Source organism: Zophobas morio, unplaced genomic scaffold (genome assembly GCF_036711695.1).
Source record: "Zophobas morio isolate AGI-343-1 ecotype UQ-CSIRO unplaced genomic scaffold, CSIRO_AGI_Zmor_V1 ptg000031l, whole genome shotgun sequence".
NCBI lineage: Eukaryota > Metazoa > Arthropoda > Insecta > Coleoptera > Tenebrionidae > Zophobas > Zophobas morio.
This window is the reverse complement of record NW_026972136.1, coordinates 961,108-984,776: the sequence shown is the minus strand read 5'-3', so window position 1 is coordinate 984,776 and position 23,669 is coordinate 961,108. Positions and strand designations below refer to the sequence as shown.

The 23,669-nt window shown below is 33.0% G+C and overlaps 1 protein-coding gene across 9 annotated transcripts in view; it reads right to left on the bottom strand.

Moving 5' to 3' along the window:
* Window positions 1-23,669, bottom strand: part of LOC135139543 (disco-interacting protein 2) — a 309,775-nt gene that overhangs the window by 164,680 nt on the left and 121,426 nt on the right. The window contains exon 1 of one of the 9 annotated variants that reach the window (XM_064069824.1): window positions 6,405-7,217. The exons of the other annotated variants lie outside the window; for them this stretch is intronic. Coding sequence (XP_063925894.1) covers window positions 6,405-6,552 — 148 coding nt within the window. The 5' untranslated portion in view covers window positions 6,553-7,217. Of the gene's footprint in view, window positions 1-6,404; window positions 7,218-23,669 lie in introns of those variants that run through there. 9 annotated transcript variants of the gene reach the window in all.

The following is a 23,669-nucleotide window of genomic DNA, read 5'->3' as shown; positions in this document are numbered from 1 at the left end:
CTGTTTTGTAAAATCCTTATCAATTTTATTTTTTGTTTTATAATTGATTACAGCTACTTTTTCACGTTCCTAAGGCTCGAATTTTAAAAATAAACCACTCTAATCGGAAGTAATAAAACCTGCTTTATCCTCCGACCGAAACCCATCATTTAAACCTAACTTCTTGTGTTGCGCCAACACATTCTCGTGCAGAAAATTATCATTTCGTGCACCGGTTACATAATTAACCGTTCCCTTTTTAAAAATATGCACATGAAACTTGGCTGCTGTTACAGTAAATTTTATGGTGCAAATCACAACAAATAATAAAACTGATATCAAAATTTAATTTACGACACTTTATGTAAAAATATTAACGTTCCATGGTTTCATAACTCCTTTAATGACTTGCATTTATATGCTAACAGATTTAAAAAGTAAAGGTATTGATAACCTTCAATCAATTAAATGATAAACTAATGCATATGTGATGTAATATTTTTCTCCACAGTTAGTTATTAATTATATCAACGTTGTATGTAACAAGTTGCAAGGTTTAAATTGTTGGATAACTAATGTCAAAACTTTGAACAGAATCGATCGAATTGGAAAAACAATGAAAATTTCCTATATTTAGGAAAAAAAAAACCGCCCACCCACCCTAAACTCCGCCTTAATGATCCTGTAATTCGTCATTAGCCCAGAGTAAAGCTTAACCGCAAACAAATTATTCTGAGAAAAATATTGAAGGAATAAGTCCCACCCACTCACGCCTATTCGCTTAAATTAGTTTTTTATTCGTTGTGAAAAGATAGGCGGAGCTTAATTTTAAATGACGATTTTTTGTAGCGTTACTTAATTTTGAATGATTTTAGGAAAAAAACGTGCCCTCGTTTATTATTACTGTGTTAAAAAACGAAGCCCCACCCGCCCACCCTAGACTCCGCCTTAATGATCCTATTTATTCGTCACACGTCCAGAGCAAGGCTTTTAAATGCAAAGAAATTATTTTTGTGGAAGAAATTGCACTCACTCCTACTCGCTTAAATTAGTTTCTTTATTCGTCGTGACAGGATGGGCGGAGCTTAATTTCAAATGAGGATTTTTTGTAAAAATGCCTATATTTTGGACACGTTTCAGGTACCTGTTAATTGAATATTGATAATTTTAAGAAAAAAAGTGTCTTCGTTTATTGGTTACTGAGTAAAAAAAGATGCCCCACCCACCCGCCCTAGACTCCGCCTTAATGATCCTTTATATTCGTCATGAACCGACAACGGAGCTTAAATGTAAACAAATTTAGTATTTCTGTATAAGAAATTGCCCTAGGTAGCTAATTTTAAATTATGCGTGTCTGAAAACAAACTATTCTGAGACAAATATTTAAGGAATAAGCCCCGCCCAGTCGCCCCTACTTGCTTAAATTAGTTTCTTTATTCGTCGTGAAAGGATAGGCGGAGCTTAATTTCAAATGAGGTTTTTTTGTAGCAATACCTAAATTTTGAAGGTGTTTCAAGAACTTCTTAACTGAAAATTATTGATTTTAGGAAAAAAAGTGCCCTCGTTTATTGATTACTCTCACAAGTCCAGAGTAAGGCTTTTAAATGCAAAGAAATTATTTTTGTGGAAGAAATTACCTTTTGACGCTAATTTTAAAAAATGTATTGTTGAAAACGAACTATTCTGAGACAAACAGTTAAGGAATAAGCCCCGCCCACTCACTCACTTAAATTAGTTTCTTTATTCGTCGTGACAGGATAGGCGGAGCTTAATTTCAAATCAGGATTTTTTGTAGATATGACTATATTTTGAACGCGTTTCAAGTACATGTTAATTGAAAATTCATAATTTTAAGAAAAAAAGTGTCTTCGTTTATTGATTACTGAGTTAAAAAAAGATGCCCCACCCACCCGCCCTAGACTCCCCCTTAATGATGCTTTATATTCACCATGAGCCCACAACAGAGCTTAAATGCAAACTAATTATTATTTCTGTAGAAGAAATTGCTTTTGAAGCTCATTTTAAATATTGCGTCACTGAAAACAAACTATTCTGAGACAAATATTTAAGGAATAAGCCCCGCCCACTCACCTCTACTCGCTTAAATTAGTTTCTCTATTCATCGTGAATGATAGGCGGAGCTTAATTTCACATGAGGATTTTTTGTAGAAATACCTACATTTTGAACGCGTTTCAAGTCCCTGTTTATTTAAAATTGATGATTTAAAAAAAAGTGCCCTCGTTTATTGATTACTGTGTTAAAAAAACGATGCCCCACCCACCCGCCCTAGACTCCGCCTTAATTATCCTTTATATGCGTCACGAACCCACAACGGAGCTTAAATGCAAACTAATTAGTATTTCTATAGAAGAAATTGCCGTTTGAAGCTAATTTTAAATAACGCATTGCTGAAAACAAACTATTGTCAGACTAGCATTTAAGGAATAAGCCCCGCCCACTCACCTCTAGTCGCTTAAATTAGTTTCTCTATTCATCGTGAATGATAGGCGGAGCTTAATTTCACATGAGGATTTTTTGTAGAAATACCTATATTTTGAACGCGTTTCAAGTACCTGTTAATTAAAAATTGATGATTTTACAAAAAAAAGGTGCCCTCATTTATTGATTACTGTGTTAAAAAGCGAAACCCCACCCACCCACCCTTGGCTCCCCCTTAATGATCTTGTATATGCGTCTTGAACCCACAACGGAGCTTAAATGTAAACAAATTTAGTATTTCTGTATAAGAAATTGCCCTATGTAGCTAATTTTAAATTATGCGTGGCTGAAAACAAACTATTCTGAGACAAATATTTAAGGAATTAGCCCCGCCCAGTCGCCCTTACTCGCTTAAATTAGTTTCTTTGTTCGTCGTGAAAGGATAGGCGGAGCTTAATTTCAAATCAGGATTTTTTGTAGATATGACTATATTTTGAACGCGTTTCAAGTACCTGTTAATTGAAAATTCATAATTTTAAGAAAAAAAGTGTCTTCGTTTATTGATTACTGAGTTAAAAAAGATGCCCCACCCACCCGCCCTAGACTCCGCTTTAATGATGCTTTATATTCACCATGAGCCCACAACAGAGCTTAAATGCAAACTAATTATTATTTCTCTAGAAGAAATTGCTTTTGAAGCTCATTTTAAATATTGCGTCACTGAAAACAAACCATTCTGAGACAAATATTTAAGGAATAAGCCCCGCCCACTCACCTCTACTCGCTTAAATTGGTTTCTCTATTCATCGTGAATGATAGGCGGAGCTTAATTTCAAATGAGGATTTTTTGTAGAAATAGAACGCGTTTCAAGTACCTGTTAATTAAAAATTGATGATTTTACGAAAAAAAGGTGTCCTCGTCTATTGATTACTGTGTTAAAAAGCGAAACCCCACCCACCCACCCTAGGCTCCGCCTTAATGATCCTGTATATGCGTCTTGAACCCACAACGGAGCTTAAATGCAAACAAAATTAGTACTTCTGTATAAGAAGAAATTGCCATTTGAAGCTAATTTTAAATAATGCGTCGCTGAAAACAAACTATTCTGAGAGAAACATTTAAGGAATAAGCCCCTCCCACTCACTCCTACTCCTTTAGTTTTTTATTCGTCGTGAAAGGATGGGCGGAGCTTAATTTCATAAGAAGAAACTTACAACATGGTTAAAATGGTTTTTGCAAGGAAATATGGATTTTGCAATGATGGGGCGGAGCCTAATTGGAAAATCGATATTTCATTATGCAAATCCATTTTTAACATCTTTTAACTTTCATGTTGTGGAAAAAAGCCTGCACATATTAAAACAAAACAGCAAAATGTAAGCCCGCCCACCCACCCTGTCTCAATTGTGATGATTTTTTTTATTCGCCGTGAACCAAGGGGGTGGAGCTTAACTGCAAAATACTTATTTCTTTACAGGAAATTAAAACCATGTTTTTAAGTATCGTGTTGTTCAAAGAATATTATGTATATTATGAAAAAAAAAGGCAAAATATCGCCGCCCACCCACCCCGACTCAAATGTGACGATTTTTTTAATTTTTAGAAACTTAAAACACGTCTAGGTCTGCCAACGAATGAAAACTTCATTACTATTTAGATCAGGGCAGGTATGGGTGGGACTAAATCTTTGGTTTAAATTTTTTCTTACTATTCATACTATTTTTTTAATTAAACGATACTCAAAAACGTGCCTTACATGATCATTTCTTGTAGAGAAGTAATAAGGATTTTGAAATTAAACTCCGTTCCTTTGGCTCTCGACGATTAAAAAAAAAAATCATTACAACTGAGATAGGGCGGGTGGGTGGGGCTTATATTTGGCCTTTTTTAATTATAGGTACGTAGTGGTCTTTTAAGAACAAGAACCTTGAAACATGTTGATATATGGATCTTGCAATTAAGCCTTGCCTCTCAACGAATGAAAAATTCATCACGATTGAGAATTGAGATCGGGGCGGGTATGGGTGGAGGGGTGGGGCCTAATCTTTGGGTTTATTTTTTCTTAATATATACAGTATTCTTTGAACCAGACGATACCCAAACACATATTTTTAATGTCTCGTGGAAAAATAAGGATTTTGCAGTTAAACTCCGCCTTCTTGGCTCAGGACGAATAAAAAAATCATCACAATTGAGATAGGGCGGGTGGGTGGGGTTTACATTTTGCCTTTTTTTCTTAATATGTGTAGTCACCTTTTCAAAACAAGAAACTTAAAACATGTTTTAAATGGAAAATTTGTATAGGGAAATTTTGCAATTACGATCCCCTCGATCTGAAAACGAATGAAAAATTCATCAGGATTTAGATCGAGACAAATGGGTGGGCCTTATCTTTTGGTTTTCTTTTTTCATTAATACATTTAGTTCTAAATAAAATAACCACTTTATTTAAAAAGACACCATTTATTATTTCTAGCAACAACAACATTTTGAACGCGTTTCAAATACCTGTTAATTGAAAATTGATAATTTTAAGAAAAAAAAAAGTGTCCTCGTTTATTGATTACTGTGTTAAAAAAAAGATGCTCCTCATTTGAGGAATAAGCCCCGCCCACTCACCCTTACTGTATTAAATGAGTTTCTCCATTCGTCGTGAATAGAAAGGCGGAGTTTCATTTGAAATGAGTTGAAAATGGGGGTGAGGGTGGGGCTTGTTTTATATTTTTCGTTTAAAATCGACCATTTTTCACTATAAAAGCCATTTTTCGTCCAATAAAAAGAGTGATCGAAAGGAAAACGGGGTGGGTGGGCGGGGGCACTTTGAAGTGTTTTTTTTTAAGCGACCACTTGACAGAATAAAATTCATTTTTCATCTCACAGTAAATAAAATAAGTCAATGAAATTGAAAAGTGCACCTAAGTGGGGTTAGTTTTACATTTTTCGTATGTTAAACCATGGTGTGGGACAAGGGTCAAACCTAGGGCCACTGCTATTTAATATATTTTATAATAACCTTGAGAAACATTTGAACTGAAAGGCAGAGGTTATAATAAGTGTTGCAGATTGCATCGAACTGCAAAATAGTCTTGATAGCTTACTGAACTAGTGTGATAAGAACCTGCTAAGTGTTAATAAAATTAAATGCAAAAAAATAACGATCGCCCGAATACACAATCCAGTTAACTTTTACTATAACACTAAGGGACATGTGCTTGAAAATTGTAAAGAATTATTTGATTTAGGTGTACAGTACGTTATTATTTTGTACACTATTTACTGTTAATCAAAACTCTGTAATTAGTAGAAGGAATATGTCATGTTTAGTATTTTTACCAAAGATTGATAACTGGAAAAAATTATAGTCAAGCTTTATTCAATGAAACTAAATTTAATGTACCCAGATTGAGCAACCGTAGTCAGATAGGTTTCTCATATAATATTCCAAACACATTTTACCACTTCAGTAGTCCCCTTTATAGCTTGTTTTCGTTTGTATGGTTATATTATTTGCAGAGGAAAAGATATTGACATCTACCATGATAATTTTGGTACCTCTAGAAACTCAGAAATAAGATATTGAAAATGGAATAGGTACTAATATTGCGGTTATTATTTGTTGTAAATTCCACTGAAACTTAAAAATCGCGCAATTTTGCGTACATATTAATACGAAACTTGCTTGTTTAAGTTTTTGACATATATTAGAAATCACCCTGTATATCTATCAAAAATCTTTTTTATATTTATATGACAGAAACAACTCACTAATTCAGCGCTAAAAAGCCAAATCTCCGTAAAAAAGCCATTCCACGTTCGCGACTCCACGGATCAAATTCGCCAACCCCTCGAGCCCGTTTTTATTCTCGTCTCGTCCTTAAAACTTCGCCGGTGCAAAAAAGTACATTCGTTCCACGCTAATTAAGACGTACTTTCTACCAGACACCCCTAAGAAAGTAAGTTCGTTGGCAACCCCAGTCTACGCACCGTTCCTGAACTGCTGAGGCGGAGGAGGCCTAGGGGTAGCCGGAGGATCCTCGAACTGCTGCAGCCACTCGTACAACTGCTCCAAATCCCTCAGACTCTGCTGCCTTTCGGCCTCCTCGCGGGCGGCCACCTCCTCCAGGCTCTCCATCGTGGAATCACCAGGGGGTTCTAGTCATCGTCGATCGGCCTGCCCCGAGGGCTCGCACCACGCAACCCTTATCGGTGGACACGCGACGTTCCGACACCTCGCACCTTAACCTTTGACACTTCATAATAGTCGCGTCCGAACGACAATGTCAGGGGGTGGTGCCGGCGACGGGGTTTAAGGTTAGTTTCGTATGTACACTACGTAGCGCCTGGACGCCGGTAAGCTACGTCAAATTTAGAATGCTGCTTTGTGTGGCTATCGCTATTCACTTATCCTAGTCACTAACTTTAAGCACTAGATAAAATTTGGGAACGCACCAGCCTTCGACGGGGTTTCAAAATACCATTAGACTTATCTCAGCATCAACAAGGTTACTCTAACAAGTTCAACAACTTCAACACCAACACTAATCTTCTTAATTTACAAAACTCAACTCAACAAAGATCACTCTTCGGCGTGAGAGGGAACGAACGGATCACAAGTTGCTTTATTATCTTGGGTTTCTTTGTGTTAGTACGACGAGTGCGACGAGGCGAGTGTCTTCTTGTCGTGCCAGCTGCACATGGATGGTGGCAGCAATTGGACATGATAAACGTGTGTCATGCCGCCTTCTGTTTGATCGGAAGAGGCGTCGTGACGACTGACTCTGCACTGGTAGACGCGTCGCGAGTTCGCCGTACCCGGACCGAGGCCTGACCTGCGCCTCGCGACTCTTATTTTAAATACGTGCTCGAAACCTATTGTTTACCCTATTTATTAAAAACGGGATCGTGACAGATCGCATTCGAAGGCGACCTTTGCCGCCGATCTCTACGCACACACGAGCGGGGGCTCTTCCTCGACGGATAGGCGGGGCTGCGATTACTTTTAACGCACTCTGCATACAAAATTTTATCCAAAACTGCACGTTGCGATTTTTGACGAGCATCGTTTTGAAAATTGGCCGCATTTTCTTATCTTATTTATTCTTCAATGCAAACATGTCAATATTGTGTAGTTGTACTAGTTTTGGCAAAAACCATTCCATGACAGTGCTTCGCTTAAACCGCCCTCGTGAGACCGCTTAATCGCGGCTGATCGTCATTTTCTAATCAACGACAATCAAATTAATAACACAGGCCTGCGAAATATAACTTTTAATTTCCCTTTTAAATAATATTGTCTTTTTTTAGGTATTTATGTATGCCGAATTAAAATATAACTCTAGTTTTTTTGTAGCACATCGAGATTTATTTTTATGTAGGCCTAAATATTCATAGTTTTTCAAACAATTTTTATGAAAAAATAAAATATAAAGAATATAAAATTGAATGTTTATTTATTAAATGAACTAAATTAGTTATAAACAAGACTTAAAAAAGCAAATAAATCAAGAAGCTTCTTTTTTTCTTTCTTCAAAGCTCTGATTTAAGCGTTTTCTCTTGTATTCACGATAGGATATGTTATTGCTGTTACATTTTTCGCATTATATCATTTTATATTTGAACAGCAAAAGTAACAATCGTCTCTATGATTTTGTGGCTCCATCCAAATCATTGGTGTCAGCAAACTTATCTGAAGAATTAACCCATTTCCGAGAAGACATTAGTAATTTTTGTTTAAATTCAGGGTAGTAAGCGCATAGTCGACACAAATAACTCTTACTAAGCTGAACACGAAATGAAATATCAACAGTCAACACATATTATTACCACAAAATCTAGAAGTTAATTTTTATAGTACTAAGAACAAAACTGAAAAAAAAATTTTTTTGCAGAAACTGTACGTGATAGAAATTTTTGCAATTTTTCTTTATACATGAGTATCTAAGACCTACCGAAATTACTACTTGATTTTGTTGGGGGAAAACCATCGCAGGCCTGTGTAATCGTTGAAAATTACTATCGAAAAAAATTATATATCTGTTAATGTTATTGATTTGGAGGTTGGAATCTCTGCTACTTTAATTAAGGAAAACATAGCCAATGTTAATTTACAAACTAACATTGTAAGGTTAACAACAGAATACGGCAAATGTATGTTTTCTGATCTTCTGTGATTTTTTACACACACTAAATTTTCCATGCTTTTGAATAATATTGTTCATAATTCCAATTTGTGTTTTCCATCAGAAACAACTCCAGATTCTCACATATAATGTGGTTTTCGAACGAATTGAATAAAATGCGTGAACCTTTACATCTTATTTCATCCAACTATTTCGAAAATTTATAAAATTTGATTTTGTAAATTTAATTAATAAAATAAATTGTCTCATTCATAAATTTTTATGAGTTATTCTATACAACGAAAGCATTTTCCCAAGAAACCATAAACTCAGAACAGAACATGATTATTTCCGATTCTACTTGTATGATAGTTTGAATGTAAAAAATATTTCTTAGCATTTTGTAAGTAAAGAAGTACAGTCCAAGAAATTCAGTTTCTTCGGAAAATTATAAAACCCAAATAACCCTTATAATTTAAGGCCCAGAAATGTATGGATTGTTAAAGTACACGTTACGAGAAACAAAAAATGGTTATATCGAAGATCGACCCCAAATCTTCAACAATTAAAATTACAGTTATAACAACCAAAATTAAGGCAAATTCATAAACTATTAGTACGTTATGTAGTATGTTATTTTATAAAATGTAAATGATATGTACTAAAAAAAAAAAAAAATTGAAACAGACGACAGACACACAGACAGACGGAAACAAGACACCCATTTTTTAAAGGAATTTCAAATTCAATATTTTGGTTAACGATTTTAGAAAAACAGAAACAGAATTAAAGAAATGGGGCCGAAATTAACCTTTGAAGAAAATATATTGAAAAATTTGCCAAAACGACCCAAAAAATTCTTGGGTCAAGACTTCAAAGTTTCGGTTTGAAAATCAATTTTTTTTAAATAAAAAAATTGCAATATTTTGGTGGACAATTCTGGAAAAATGAAGAAAGCTATCGAAGAAATAGGGCCGAAACCAACTTATGGAGAACGAAATCCATAATAAAATGTCTTTAATTAAATTTAGAAAATTGTCAAAAATTGGCCGAAATTGTTATATTTTTATATATTGAAAAATTTGCCCAAAAAAAAAACAAAAAATTCTGGCTGTATGATTTCATCTTGATAATTTCAAAAATATAGCGTCTTTTGTTTATACTCTCGGGATAAAATTAAAAAATTTTCGCTTGAAAGTATTTTTTTAATCTAAAAGATTACAATATTTTCGAGAATGTTTTTGAAAAAATGGAAACAGTTATCGATGATATGAAGCCGAAATTAACTTCCAGAATAAGAAAATGTATTCAGTTAAAAATTTCGAAAATTGTTGAAAATTGGCTGAAATTTGTATATAAGGGGCAGTGAAAAATCAGCCAAAAAAAAACAAAAAATTCTATTTTATGTATTTCGTCCTGCTGATTTCAAAAACAAAAAAAATTGGGTGTTTATGCTGTCGGGACAAGGTTAAAAATTTTCGCTTTGAAAATGAAATTTTTTAAAGTCTAAAAAATTTTAATATTAATGCAAAATTCTGGAAAATGGCTTGCGAAAAGTAGAACAGAAATTAACTTTTGGAGGACGAAATCCATAATAAAATGTGTCTAATTAAATTCCGAAAATTGTCACAAATTGGCCGAAATTTTTAAATGTTTTTTACACAGAATTTTTTTTTTTTTTGTAAATTGCCATAAAGAAACCCAAAAAATTATGTTCATAGATTTCGTCGTGCTGATTCCAAAAAAATAGCGTGTTTAAGCTCTCAGGGTAAGATTAAAAATTTTCGTTGAAATTCAATTTTTAAAGTCCAAAAAAATTGCAATATTTTAGCGAAAGATTCTGAAAAACGGAAGAAGTTATCGAAGAAATAAGGCCGAAACTAACTTCTGGAGGTAGAAATACATAAGAAAATGTATTGGCTAAAATTCGAAAATTGTCGAAAATTGTTCGAAATTTTTAGTGTATAAAATTTTCGGCTTGAAAATCAATTTTTTAAAAATCCAACAAATTACAATATTTTATCAAATGAAAGGAGCTATCCAAGAAATGAGGCCGAAACTAACTTTTGGAGATCGAAATCCGTAAAAAAATATCTTAGATAGATAGATAAAATTTCAAAATTTTGGAAAATTGGTCGAAATTTTTAGGGTAAAAAATCTTTGGTTTGAAAATAATTTTTTTAAAAATTACAATATTTTACAAAATAAAAGGAGCTACCCAAAAAATGGGGCCGAGACTCACTTTTGGAGTTCGAAATCCACAAGAAAATGTCATTTGTTAAATTGCGAAAATTAAAAAAATTGGTCCAAATTTTTAGAGAAACAAATTTTCGGCTTGAAAATCACTTTTTTTTAAATCCAAGAAATTACAATATTTTACAAAATAAAAGAAGCTATCCAAGAAATGAAGCCGACATTAACTTTTGGAGAACGAAATCCAAGAAAAATGTGGAAAATTATTGGAAATTTTTATATAATTTTTTTTTTAATTGAAAAATTTTGTTTATAAATAATTTGCCTCAATGAAACTGAAAAAACTCTGTTTATTATAGATTTCGTCGTCCTGATTTCAAAAAAATATCGTGTTTATGCTCTCAGGGTAAGAAATTTTCGGTTTGAAAATCAATTTTTAAAGTCCAAAAAAAAAACTGCAATATTTTAGCGAGAGATTCTGGAAAAATGGAAGGAGCTATCGAAGAAATGAGGCCGAAACGAACTTCTGGAGGTCGAAATTCATAATAAAATTCAAAAATTGTCTAAAAATGGGCTAACTTTGAGCGTAAAAAATTTTCGGCTTGAAAATTATTTCTTTAAAATACAAGATATTACAATATTTTAAAAAATAAAAGGAGCTAACGAAGAAGTGAGGCCGAAAATAACTTTTGCAGTTCGAAATCCATAAGAAAATGTCTATATGTAGTTAAATTTTGAAAATTTTGGAAAATAGAGCGAAATTTTTAGAGAAAACAATTTTTGGGTTGAAAATTATATTTTTTTAAATCCAAGAAATTACAATATTTTACAAAATAAAAGGAGCTATCCAAGAAATGAGGCCGACACTGACTTTCGGAGGACGAAATCCATGAAAATTTTGGAAAACAAGTCGAAATTTTTATGTATTTTTTTTTATTGAAAAATTTTGTTTTTAAATAATTTGCCACAATCAAATCCAAAAAATTTTGTTTATAAGTTTCGTCGTGCTGATTTCAAAAAATTAGCGTGTTTATGCTCTTAGGGAAGATCAAAAATTTTCGAATCGAAAATCAATTTTTTAAGATCCAAAAAATTCCAACATTTTAGAGACAGATTCTGAAAAATGGAAGAAGTTATCAAAGAAATATGGCTGAAATTAGAACTGGAGGTAGAAATCTGTAAGAAAATGTATTAGCTAAAATTCGAAAACTGTCGAAAATTGTCCGAAATTTTTAGGGTAAAACATTTTCGGCTTGACAAACAATTCTTTAAAAATCCAAGAAATGATAATATTTTACAAAATAAAAGGACCTACCCAACAAATGGGGTCGAAACTAACTTTTGGAGTTCGAAATCCACAAGAAAACGTCTTTCGTTAAATTTCGAAAATTTTGGAAAATTGGTCCAAATTTTTAGAGAAAAGAATTTTCGGCTTGAAAATTATTTTTTTTTTATTCCAAGAAATTACAATATTTTACAACATGAAAGAAGGTATCCAAGAAATGAGGCCGACACTAACTTTTGGAAGACGAAATCCAAGATAATTTTGGAAAATTGGTCGAAATTTTTTTATATTGAAAAATTTTGTTTTCAAATAATTTGCCAAAGTGAAACTCAAAAAATTCTGTTTATAGATTTCGTCGTACTTATTTCAAAAAAATTGCGTGCTTATGCTCTCAGGGTAGGATTAAAAATTTTCGGTTTGAAAATCAATTTTTAAAGTCCAAAAAAATTACAATATTTTAGCGACAGATTCTGGGAAAATGGAAAGAGCTGTCGAAGAAATAAGGCCGAAACTAAGTTCTGGAGGTCGAAATACATAAGAAACTGTATTGGCTAAAATTTGAAAATTGTCCGAAATTTTTAGGGTAAAAAATTTTCGTCTTGAAAACCATTTTTTTTTAAATCCAAGAAATTACAATATAAGACCAAGACTAACTTCTGGACGTCGAAATCCATAACAAAATGTCTTTGGTTGAAATTCGAGAACTGTCCAAAGTTCGCCTAAATTTTTTAGATACAAAATTTTCAGCTTCAAAAACTTTTTCCTAAATCCAAGAAACTACAATATTTTACAGAATAAAAGGAGCTATCGAAAAAATGAGACGGAAACTAACTTTTGTAATTCGAAATACAAAAGAAAATTTCTTTCGTTAAATTTCGCTAAATTTTTGGAAATTGGCAGAAATTTTTATATTTTTTTATTGAAAAATTTTGTTTTTAAAAAATTTGTCACAATGAAACAAAAAATTCTGTTTATAGATTTCGTCGTGCTGATTCCAAAAAACAGCGTGTTTATGCCCTCAGGGTAAAATTAAAATTTTCGGTTTGAAAATCAATTTTTTAAAGTCCAAAAAAATTGCAATATTTTAGAGAGAGATTCTGGAAAAATGGAAAGAGCTATCGAAAAAATAAGGCCGAAACTAACTTTTGGAGGTCAAAATCCACAAGAAAATGTTTTTTGCTAAAATTAGAAAACTGTCGAAAATAAGCCGAAAATGTAACTTCTTTTTGAAAATCAATTTTTTAAAACCCCAAGAAATTAAAATATTTTACAAGAGAAAAGAAGCTACCGAAGAAGTGACACCGAAACTAACATTTGGAGTTTGAAATCCATAAGAAAATGTCTTTAGTTAAATTTCCGAAATTTTGGAAAATTGGCCGAAATTTTTATATTGAAAATATTGTTTTTAAAAAAATGTGCCACAATGAAATCCAAAAAATTCTGTTCATAGATTTCGTCGTGCTGATTCCAAAAATAGCGTGTTTATGCTCTCAGGGAAAACATATTTTTTTAAAACCTAAAAAATGCGATACTTCAGTTAGCGATTTTGGAACAGTAGCAGGATTAAAGGAATTAAAAAACGATTTTAATGATTTGTTTTTAGAATCTACGTGTTATCGACGTATGCAAAAATATTTCTGTAAAAAAAAACACTCATTTCTCACGCACATGAAAATTCCAAACCACTATTAAACCAAAACGTCAATTTGTAAAAAATTCTAGCCCCCTGGACCAATTAATTCGTTATAAAAACGTGTTTTGTCGGATGAATGCGATTAGTACACGGGTTGCAATCAATAATTCCCCGTCAGTACCCAATCCCTACTTACAGCGTGAGTAATGGGGTGCTTTACTCGTGGGTTATGACCAAGTGCAAAACTGTAATTTCGATATTATTTATGACGACAGGGTGCAACCTTGACGCCGCGAATATGATAATTTGTATTTTGCGCACGCCTCCTACTCAGAAGAAAGTAAAATGATTATTCTGGTTAGTCGTACACAAAGAACAATATTCGTTTCGCATGTTAAAACGATTACTCATGCCGATTTAACGAAGTTCGTCCTTATGACTCTGATGAGTAATCCCACTATTACGTGCTCGTTGAATAATTCCGGCATTATTTTACTGCAAAACTATAAAACACATTTTTATGTCTTTTACCAACGCTTCAGTCCTCACGGAAAACCACCCCCGAATTTAAAAATTACAAACGTCGCTTTATCGCAAACCCAGGTGTAAACGTCGACCCGTGTCCTCCCCGCCCCCGCACACCCGACACGAGGGATTTTTTCGCCCTTTTCACAATAATAATTTTATTGTCGTGGGGCACCAAATGAAGATCGAGATAGACGTCGACAGGAGGTGAAACCTGCATCAAAATTCCGGCTCCGTGCGGTTTTCGCGTTAATAATTCAACGAGATGGGGCATAAAGTTTTGAACCGAACTTATTCGCCGAGTTGATCAACATTACACCTGACCCAATTTTACCGCGGAATTTTTCCTGCTTTCATCAGTAGTGGCGAGGCATTTAATTTATTTGCCGCGCCGGGATTAATAAACAAAACTTTATTGGGATTCGGTGTTTGTTATTTGTTAGCGTAATTGAATCGATGCGTTAAAAATTAGCAGCGACGCTGACCCATAGGGGGGTGGGAAAGGTGCAAAAATTGAAAAGGGATGTTCATTTTTAATAGGGGTTAATTCAGCTTTATAATAATAATAATACTGAATGGCACAGAACTACAAGGATTAAGTTGGTTGCCATCGTTGATTTTTCGATTTGTTGATGATTTGATTGCTCGATTTTTTCAATTTTCCATTCTTCGAATTTTTAAATTTTAGTTTTTTCACTTATCTCAGTTTTTCGATTTAACGGTTTCGATCTTACGGGTTTCTTTTGATTTTACGTCTTTTCGTTTTTAGATCATCACATTGTACTGTAATCGAAATCAAAAAATTGAAAAAACGCGAAATCGAAACATCAAAAGATCGATATATCGAGAAGTCAAAAAATCGAAAAATTGAGATATCGAGAAAGCTACGAAAAATAGGAACAGTTAATCAAACTTAAAAACCCAATAAACCGAAAAACTGAAAAATCGAAATATCGAGAAACTGAAACATTAATTCCGAAAAATTGAAAAAACGAGAAATCTAAAAGTGAGAAGGCAAAAAATCGAAAGATTGAGAAATCGAAACAACAAAAAAGTCAAAAATCGAGCAAAGTGAGATTTAGCAAATCGCAAAATTTTGAAAAATCGAATAAGTAAAAAATCAAAAAAGAGAAAGTCCAAAAATTTATGAATTTAAAAATTGAAATGTATATTGAAAATTTGAAAATCGAAAAATTGAACGAAAATTCGAAAAATAAAAAAAAATCGAAGAAGTAAAAATTTGAAAATTGAGAAATCGAGAATTCGAAAAAGGCCAAAAATTGAATTAAATATACGAAAAATCGAGAATTAAGAATTCGAAGAACTGAAAATCAAACATTCCAAAAAACAAAAAAATGTGAATTCGAAACATGGAATAATTGAAAAATCGAAAAATCACCAAAGTAAAAATTCGAAAAATCGAGAAATCAAGAAACTGAGAATTCGAAAAATTGAAAATCGAAATACTGAAAAATTGAGAATTTAGAATTGGAACAACTGAATAATGGAAAAACCAAAATATCGAAGTTTCAAAAAAGTAAAAATACGAAAAATTGAGAAATGGAGAAATCGGGAAACCGAGAAATTGAGAATTCAAAATTCGAAAATCGAATAATTAAAAAATCAAAAAAGCAAAAAGGAGAAATTAGGCAATTCAAAAATCGAGGAATTGAAAGTCAAGAAAACGAAAAATCGAAAGAGTGAAAAACCGAAAAATTGATAATTCGAAAAAAAAAAACAAAAAGTGACAATTAAGAATTCGATTAATCGAAAATGAAACAATTCAAAAATCAAAAAATTGTGAATTCCAATTACCGAATAATCGAAAAATTAAAAAATCGAAAAATCCCTAAGGAAAAATTTCGAAAAATCGATAAATTGTGAAATCGATAATCCGAAAAAACGAAAAATCGAAATAGAACCATCGCCGCATCGAAAAAGTTAACAACTGAAAATAAACCAAAAATTGAGGACTCAAAAATAAAAAATTCCAAAAGACGAAAAATTGAGAATTCGAAAAATCAAATAATGGAAAAATTAAAACAATTAAATTTCAAAAAATCGAGAAATCGAGATATTAAAAAATCGAAAAATTGAGATATCGAAATAGCTAGAAAAAATGGAAAAATTTAATTAAACCTAAAAAATCCGATAAACCGACAAATTGAAAAATCCAAAAATCTAAAAGTGACAAGGCAAAAAATAGAAAATTTGAGAAATTGAAAGAACAAAAAAGTGAAAAATCTAAAATTTAAAAATTCGAAAAATTGAAAATTTACAAAATCGAGAAATCAAAATATCAACGAAACAATCCAAAAAATTATGAAATCGAAATATCGAATAATCGAAAAATCACCAAAGGAAAAATTTGAAAAATCGAGAAATCAAGAAACTGAGAAATGGAGAATAGATAATTCTAAAATCGAGAAACTGAGAAATTCGAAACACCTATTAGTCGAAATTTGAGAATTCGAAAAATCGGAAAATCAAAAAAGTAAAAATTAGTAAAAATTCGAGAACTGAAAAAAAACAACGAAAAATTGGGAATTCGGAAAATGGAAAGTCGAGAAATTGAGAATTCGAAAAATTGAAAATCGAAACGCCGAAAAATTGAGAATTTAGAATTGGAAAAATTGAAGAATGGAAAATCCAAAATATAGAAATTTCAAAAAAGTAAAATCCCAAAAATTGGGAATTTGAAAAAAAAAAACGAAAAACTGAGACTTCGAAAAATCGAATAATCAAAGAATCAAAAAAGTAAAAAATAGAGAAATTATGAAATTATTAAAAAAAATCGAAACAAAGTAAAATTGAAAAAACGAGAAAAAGAAACATCAAAAATCGATATGTCGAGAAGTCAAAAAATCGAAAAATTGAGATATCGAAAATTGAAAATTTACAAAATAGAGAAATCAAAATATCAACGAATCGAAAAATCAAAAAATTAAAAATTCGAGCAATGTGGGATTTAAAAAATCGCAAAATTTTGAAAGAGAAAGTCGAGAAATGTAAGAATTTAAAAATCGAAAAATCGAAAAGTCGAAAAATTAAAAAATCCAGTAATGGAGAAATTGAGAAATCGAAAAACCCAGAAATTTAGAAACGCCAAAAATTGAAAAATCAAAAAAATTAAATACAAATCCCAAAACTGGAAACTCGAATAATAATAATCGAAAGGACGAATAATCGAAAAACTGAGAAATCGAAATCCAAAAATTGATAATCAAAATAGACCAAGACCGAAAAATTGGAGAACTCAAAATTGAAAAATTTAAATTTAAAAAACGATAAATCGAAAAATTGAAAGATCGAAATATCGAAAAACTGAAAAATTAATCAAGAAAAATTGGAAAATCCAAAAATCTAAAAATGAGAAGGCAAAAAATCTGACTGAAAAATCGAAACAACAAAATTGTGAAAAACCTAAAATTTAAAAATTCGAAAAATTGAAAATTTACAAAATCGGGAAATCAAAACATCAATGAATCGAAACATCAAAAAATTGAAAAATCGAAAAATGTGAGATTTAAAAAATCGCAAAATTTTGAAAAATCGAATAAGTAATCAATCAAAAAAGAGAAAGTCGAAAAATGTATAAATCGAAATGCATTTTGAAAATTTGAAAATGGAAACATTGAAAAGTCGAAAGATTAAAAAATCCATTACTCGAGAAAGTGAAAACTCGAAACACCCACAAATTTAGAAACACCAAAAATTGAAAAAATTAAATATATAAATACCAAAACTGAACGTCGAAAAACTGGAAACTCCAATAATCGAAAGGATGAATAATCGAAAAACTGAGAAATCGAGAAATCGAAATCCAAAAATTGATAATCGAAATAGCTAAAGATCGAAAAATGGGTAAATTTAAAATTAAAAAATTTAAACTTAAAAAACGATAAATCGAAAAACTGAAAGATCGAAATATCGAAAAACTGAAAAATTAATCAAGAAAAATTGAAAAATCCAAAAATCTAAAAATGAGAAGGCAAAAAATCTGACTGAGAAATCGGAAACAACAAAATTGTGAAAAATCTAAAATTTAAAAATTCGAAAAATTGAAAATTTACAAAATCGAGAAATCAAATCTACGAATCGAAAAATAAAAAAATTGAAAAAACGAACAATATTAAGATTTACAAAATCTTGAAAACTTTTGAAAAATCGAATTAGTAAAAAATCAAAAAAACAGAAAATCCAGAAATCTGAAAATTTAAAAATCGAAATACATATTGAAAAATCCGAAAACTTAAACACTGAAAATTTGAAAATCGAAAAATTAAAAAAATCATTAATCGAGAAATTGAGAAATCGAAAAATCCAAAAATTTAGTAACGCCAAAAATTGAAAAATCCAAAAATTTAAATACCTGCCAAAATAAGACTGATTTTGGCAAATTCCATATTCTCTAAGAAAATAGAAAACGGGCGATTTTGGCAAATGACATATCCTTTAAGAAAAGAAAGGGTGGGTGGGCGGGGCTAGTACTTGCCAAAATAAGACTGATTTTGCCAAATAGGATACCCTCTAAGAAAAGAAAGGGTGGCTGGGCGGGGTAGTACTTGCCAAGATAAGACAGATTTTGCCAAATAGCATAACTACTAAGAAAATAAAGGGCGGGTGGGCGGGGCTAGTACTTGTCAAGGTGAGATTAATTTTGGCAAATGATATACCTTCTAAGAAAATAAAGGGCGGGTAGGCGGGGCTAGTACTTGCCAACATAAAACTGATTTTGGCAAATGACCTACTCTCTAAGAAAATAAAGGGTACAGGGTATAGCATTTGGCAAAATCAGTTTTATCCTGGCAAGCACTGGACCCGCCCGCCCGCCCTTTATTTTCTTCGAAGGTATGGGATTTACCATCTTGACAATTACTAGCCCCGCCCACCCGCCCTTTATTTTCTTATAGAGTAGGTCATTTGCCAAAATCAGTTTTATTTTGGCAACTGAAACGTTGAAAAATTGGAAAATCGGACAATCGAAGAGATGAATTATCGAAAAACTGAGAAATCAAAATCGAAAAATTGAAAAATTTTAAGTTAAAAAAGCCGATAAACCAAAATATGAAAAATAGAAATATCGAAAAACTGAAAAATCTATTCCGAGAAATTGAAAAACTAGAAAATCTAAAAACGATGGGGCGAAAAATCGAAAGAAAACCGTTAAATCAAAAATTGGAAAAACGAAATAACGAAAAGCTGAAAAATTAATTCCGAAAAATGGCAAAATTGAAAATCGAAATGGCAAAAAATCGAAAGATTGAAATATGGAAACAAAAAAAAAGTGAAAACTTAAAATTTAAAAATTCGAAAAATTGAAAATCTGAAAAGTCGCAATATTTTGAAAAATCGAATAAGTAAAAAATCAAAAACACGAAATGTCGAAAAATCTACCTATGATAAATAATTAATATTAAAGTAAAAAACGTTAACGAGTGTAAATAATTTATTACAAGCCTCCGCGGTCACCCGATCTCAATCCGTGTGATTTTTGTCTGTGGGGTTGGATGAAACAGTTAGTTTATGGAAATCAACAAAATGGTTTATACTGAGTGTTCAGACCGGGTGGCTACACTATGGAGAACATCACATGGTAGACAAAAACAGCGGAATTTAAAGGCGGTTATGAAAACAAGGCATGAATCACTTTGTTAAAGTAAAGTGGATCATAGAGCTCATAGTTCACGAACGCTCCAAGTGTTTTGTGGTAGTTTTTAGCGCTGAAACGTTTTCCCAGTGAACCTGCGTCTTCTATGTGACGTTTATCGCCGAAAAACTTACCTCCGCTGCAGACGCAATCTGTAACGGAAGGAAGCGCAGTGACAAAGCAAAAGGCTTATCGCTGCATCAAAACAAAAGTCGTATGCATTATTCTGCTTTAGCAAACACAAAAGACATTAATTATGGATAAGGTCCTTCTTTATAAATTTCGTCCCGCATCCGCCTGTAACTCCACTACACAATAAAATCCATTACGTAAGAAATTCAATATCTATAAACTTCGGACACTGTGCAAACCTCCCTGCCGAAACAAACCCCTCATTACCAACAAAATTGCAGCCGAATCATAAATTAGGTCAACGCGGAAATTAATTCTCGTCCCAAAAACTATCCTCACCAACAAAGAAAACTCATCATCGCAAACTTGTACCCTTTATGCGACGCGTTGAAAGGAAAATAATCTAACCAGTTTAGTCCATTGTTGTTTTAATTTGATTATTTAACTCAATAAAGAACTTTTCCATTATGATTATTATTATAAACGATAGTAGGAAGCTAAGCAGGTTTCCTTCATTTGCGGCTTCCTTTACTTCCTCCAACCCTTCGAATTAACGGGCACGCATTAATGAGTTGTGCGCGCCTGTTTGTTCTAATCATTTTGTGATAAACACTAAAACACTTGGAAACTTGGCGCGACTTATTTTAATATTAAAAACGCGGAAGCCGGGGCTCGTTCATGCACCATTAAGGATGCGCCCATTAGTGCAAAAGCGAATGGTTAAAAATTAATGCAGGCATGGGAGAAGGCACTATTAAATTAAGCTTTTGAAGCTAGAAAATGCACCTTTTATAACAGCATTCTGAGAACGGTAGTTTGGAGTAAAATTATATAAAGACGTAGCAACTGGGTAAACATTGTAGTAGGAGCAGACAGAAGCCCGTGCCAGGAAAAATTTCAGCACTTAAGGGGTGCGTTTGATCTGGTTTCGTCCTAAAAAAATTATAAATTTGACCATTAATTAGACCACTCTAAACGATATTTAGACACAACATTCTCCCCCCCTAAATTACCAATAAATCTGTTTATGTAACATTATTTGTTTTTAACTCTCTGTGAAAAGATTCCCGTAAAACCCATTTTTTTTTACTAATTACTAATCCTTTGAAAACTTGTTAGCGAGTTCTTGGTGGAGATCAAAGAAATAAAATTGTCAATGTTTTATAATCAGCCGACGCCGACATATGTATGATTAAAAAGAAGAAAAGTGTATTACTTTGCATATTTTGAATTCAATTTACTCAGCAAAATTGTAGATTTTGGTCCTTGTCCACTTTACCCTATATAGGTGTTTATGGGATTATGGAAACCCGTAACGAGGAGGCGGAGAAGCCTAATACCTCTCGCTGCTAGATATCGACAATACGTTTGCGTTTCTGTCTTACGGAGGTATAGGTTTCCGCCCCTAAAATGCTAAAAAATGCCGGCGTTCTTTACTTTCGTAAATACAATGTATCGGACGAAGACAGAAACAGAAACATACCAGATGTCGCAATTTTACAACAGCTTATCAAAATTAAAATAATCCGCTTCCGGTTTCAATCATGTCGAAGAGAAGCATTAGTAAAAACCTGAAATTGAAAAGTTCCCAAAATAAAATTGAAAAATCGAGACATCTAAAACTCGAAGTCGAAAAATTTAAAAAATCGAATACCGAGGAGATATCTAGAAATCGAAACAGCAAAAAATCAAATAATTGAAAAATCAAAAGAGTGAAATCAAGAAGTTGAAAAATCTAAAATTTAAAATTTAAAAATCGAAACATTGAAAAACTGTATATAAAAATTCCAAAGATCGAAATCTGGAAAAATTGGAAAATCGAAAAATCGAAAGCCGAAAAGTTAAGAAATCGATAAACCGAGAAATCCAAAAGGCAAAACATGGCAAAAAAAAACGAAAAATTGAAAAATTGGAAAAACTGAAAAATCGAGAAACTGGAAAAATTCCAAATCTGAAACCGAAGAATTTTAGAAATTAAAATATCGATAAATCGAAAAATTTAAAAATCTACAAATTGGACAATCAAAAAATCGAACCTTCGAAATCTGGATAAATCGAAAAATCGAAACATTGAAAACTCGAAGAATCTAAAACCGAGAAATCGACAAATCAAAAAATTAAAAATGTAAAGAAACGCTGAAGTATTGAAATACGAATCGGAAATTCTAAAACTTTAAAAATTGATTAAAAAAATGTCGAAAAATGGAAAAATCAAGAAATCGAAGTATCAAAAAAATCGAAAAATTGAAAAATATAAAACTTAAGACTTGAAAAATTGAAGAATTAAAAAATCTAAAATCTAAAAATTGAAAAATTGAAAATCCCAAATTTAAGAAATTGAAAAATCGAAAGCCGAAGTCAAAAATTGAAAAATCGAGAAATCTAAAAATCGAAATCGAAACATCAAAAAATCAAATACTTGAAAAATCAAAGGATTTGAATCAAGAAGTGGAAAAATCTAAGATTTAAAAAACTGAAAAAATAAAACATCGAAGAACTGAAAAACCGAAATATTAAAAAATCGAAAAATTGAAGAATCAAAAAACCAAAAATCTAAAACCTCACGTCGAAAAATCGAAGGATCGAGAAATCGAAGCATAAAAAAACTTAAAAATGCGAAACATTGAAAAATAGAAATATGGAAGAAATGAAGAATCGAAAAAACGAAAAACTGAAAAATTGGAAAATGTAGCGCGATCAGTACCCCTAGCGCCCTCTGTCACGCCCACGCACCACCACTACCCTGCCGCAGCACCCCGGTACTCGCTCGCTCCCTTACCAGAGGGCGGTGCGCCCTTTCACTCCCACGCGACGCATTTCTAGCCGCCTTTACATAGGACCCGAGCGGCCAGATTCGGCAAGTTTTTCCATCTGCGAACTTCACAGCTCATTTGCGTATCACCTTGCATCCGAGGGGTCTTGGAGGTCCAAATCGAGTAGTAAGTCGGCTTGAGTATCAGCGGCGTATCCGAGGGGTCCCGCAGGTCCGGCCGTGGAAAAACGCTCCGGGTGTTCGCGAGTGTACGAGTTATCAGGACTGTTCGTCCGCGGAGTGACCATTTTTAAGAACTCGTGTAACCAGTCTATGTCTATGCAGTGTATATACTATGTTTTGTTGAATAAAGTTTTTACGGAATAAACCACGTGTTATAAAAAGTGGCGTACAACGTGGGGCATTTGAAGAAGACTGCGTGTTATAAAAAGTGGCGCCCAACGTGGGGCACGAAGAAGGCGTCTGTTATAAAAAGTGACGCCCAACGAAGCGGCCCGAAACCGACCACAATTTCGCGAAAAACGAAGATTCCGACGCGAAGAAGTCCGCGAACCAACATCGGGATGACGATTCAAATGTCCGCAGAACAATTCAACGAACTGATAAACGGCATCAGGGATGTCGCGAGGCCCCGAGAAGCCGATCTGCACCCATCTTCAGGGACGAGACACTTCAGCCATTGCCCGGCCCGGTTCAACGGCTCCCGCAACGCCTCGAGTGTAGAGGAATTTATTACAACCGCGAGCCTGTACAAGAGGTTGGAGAAAATTAGTGACGAAGACGCCCTAGAAACTCTACCGATCCTGCTACGCGAGGAAGCGCTGACGTGGTGGAACGGAGTAAGGAATTCCGTCAACACATGGCCAGCCGCAGTCCAACTAATCAGGGACGCCTTCGCCCCGAGAGCCCCGAACCACCGCCTGTTCAAGGAGATATTCA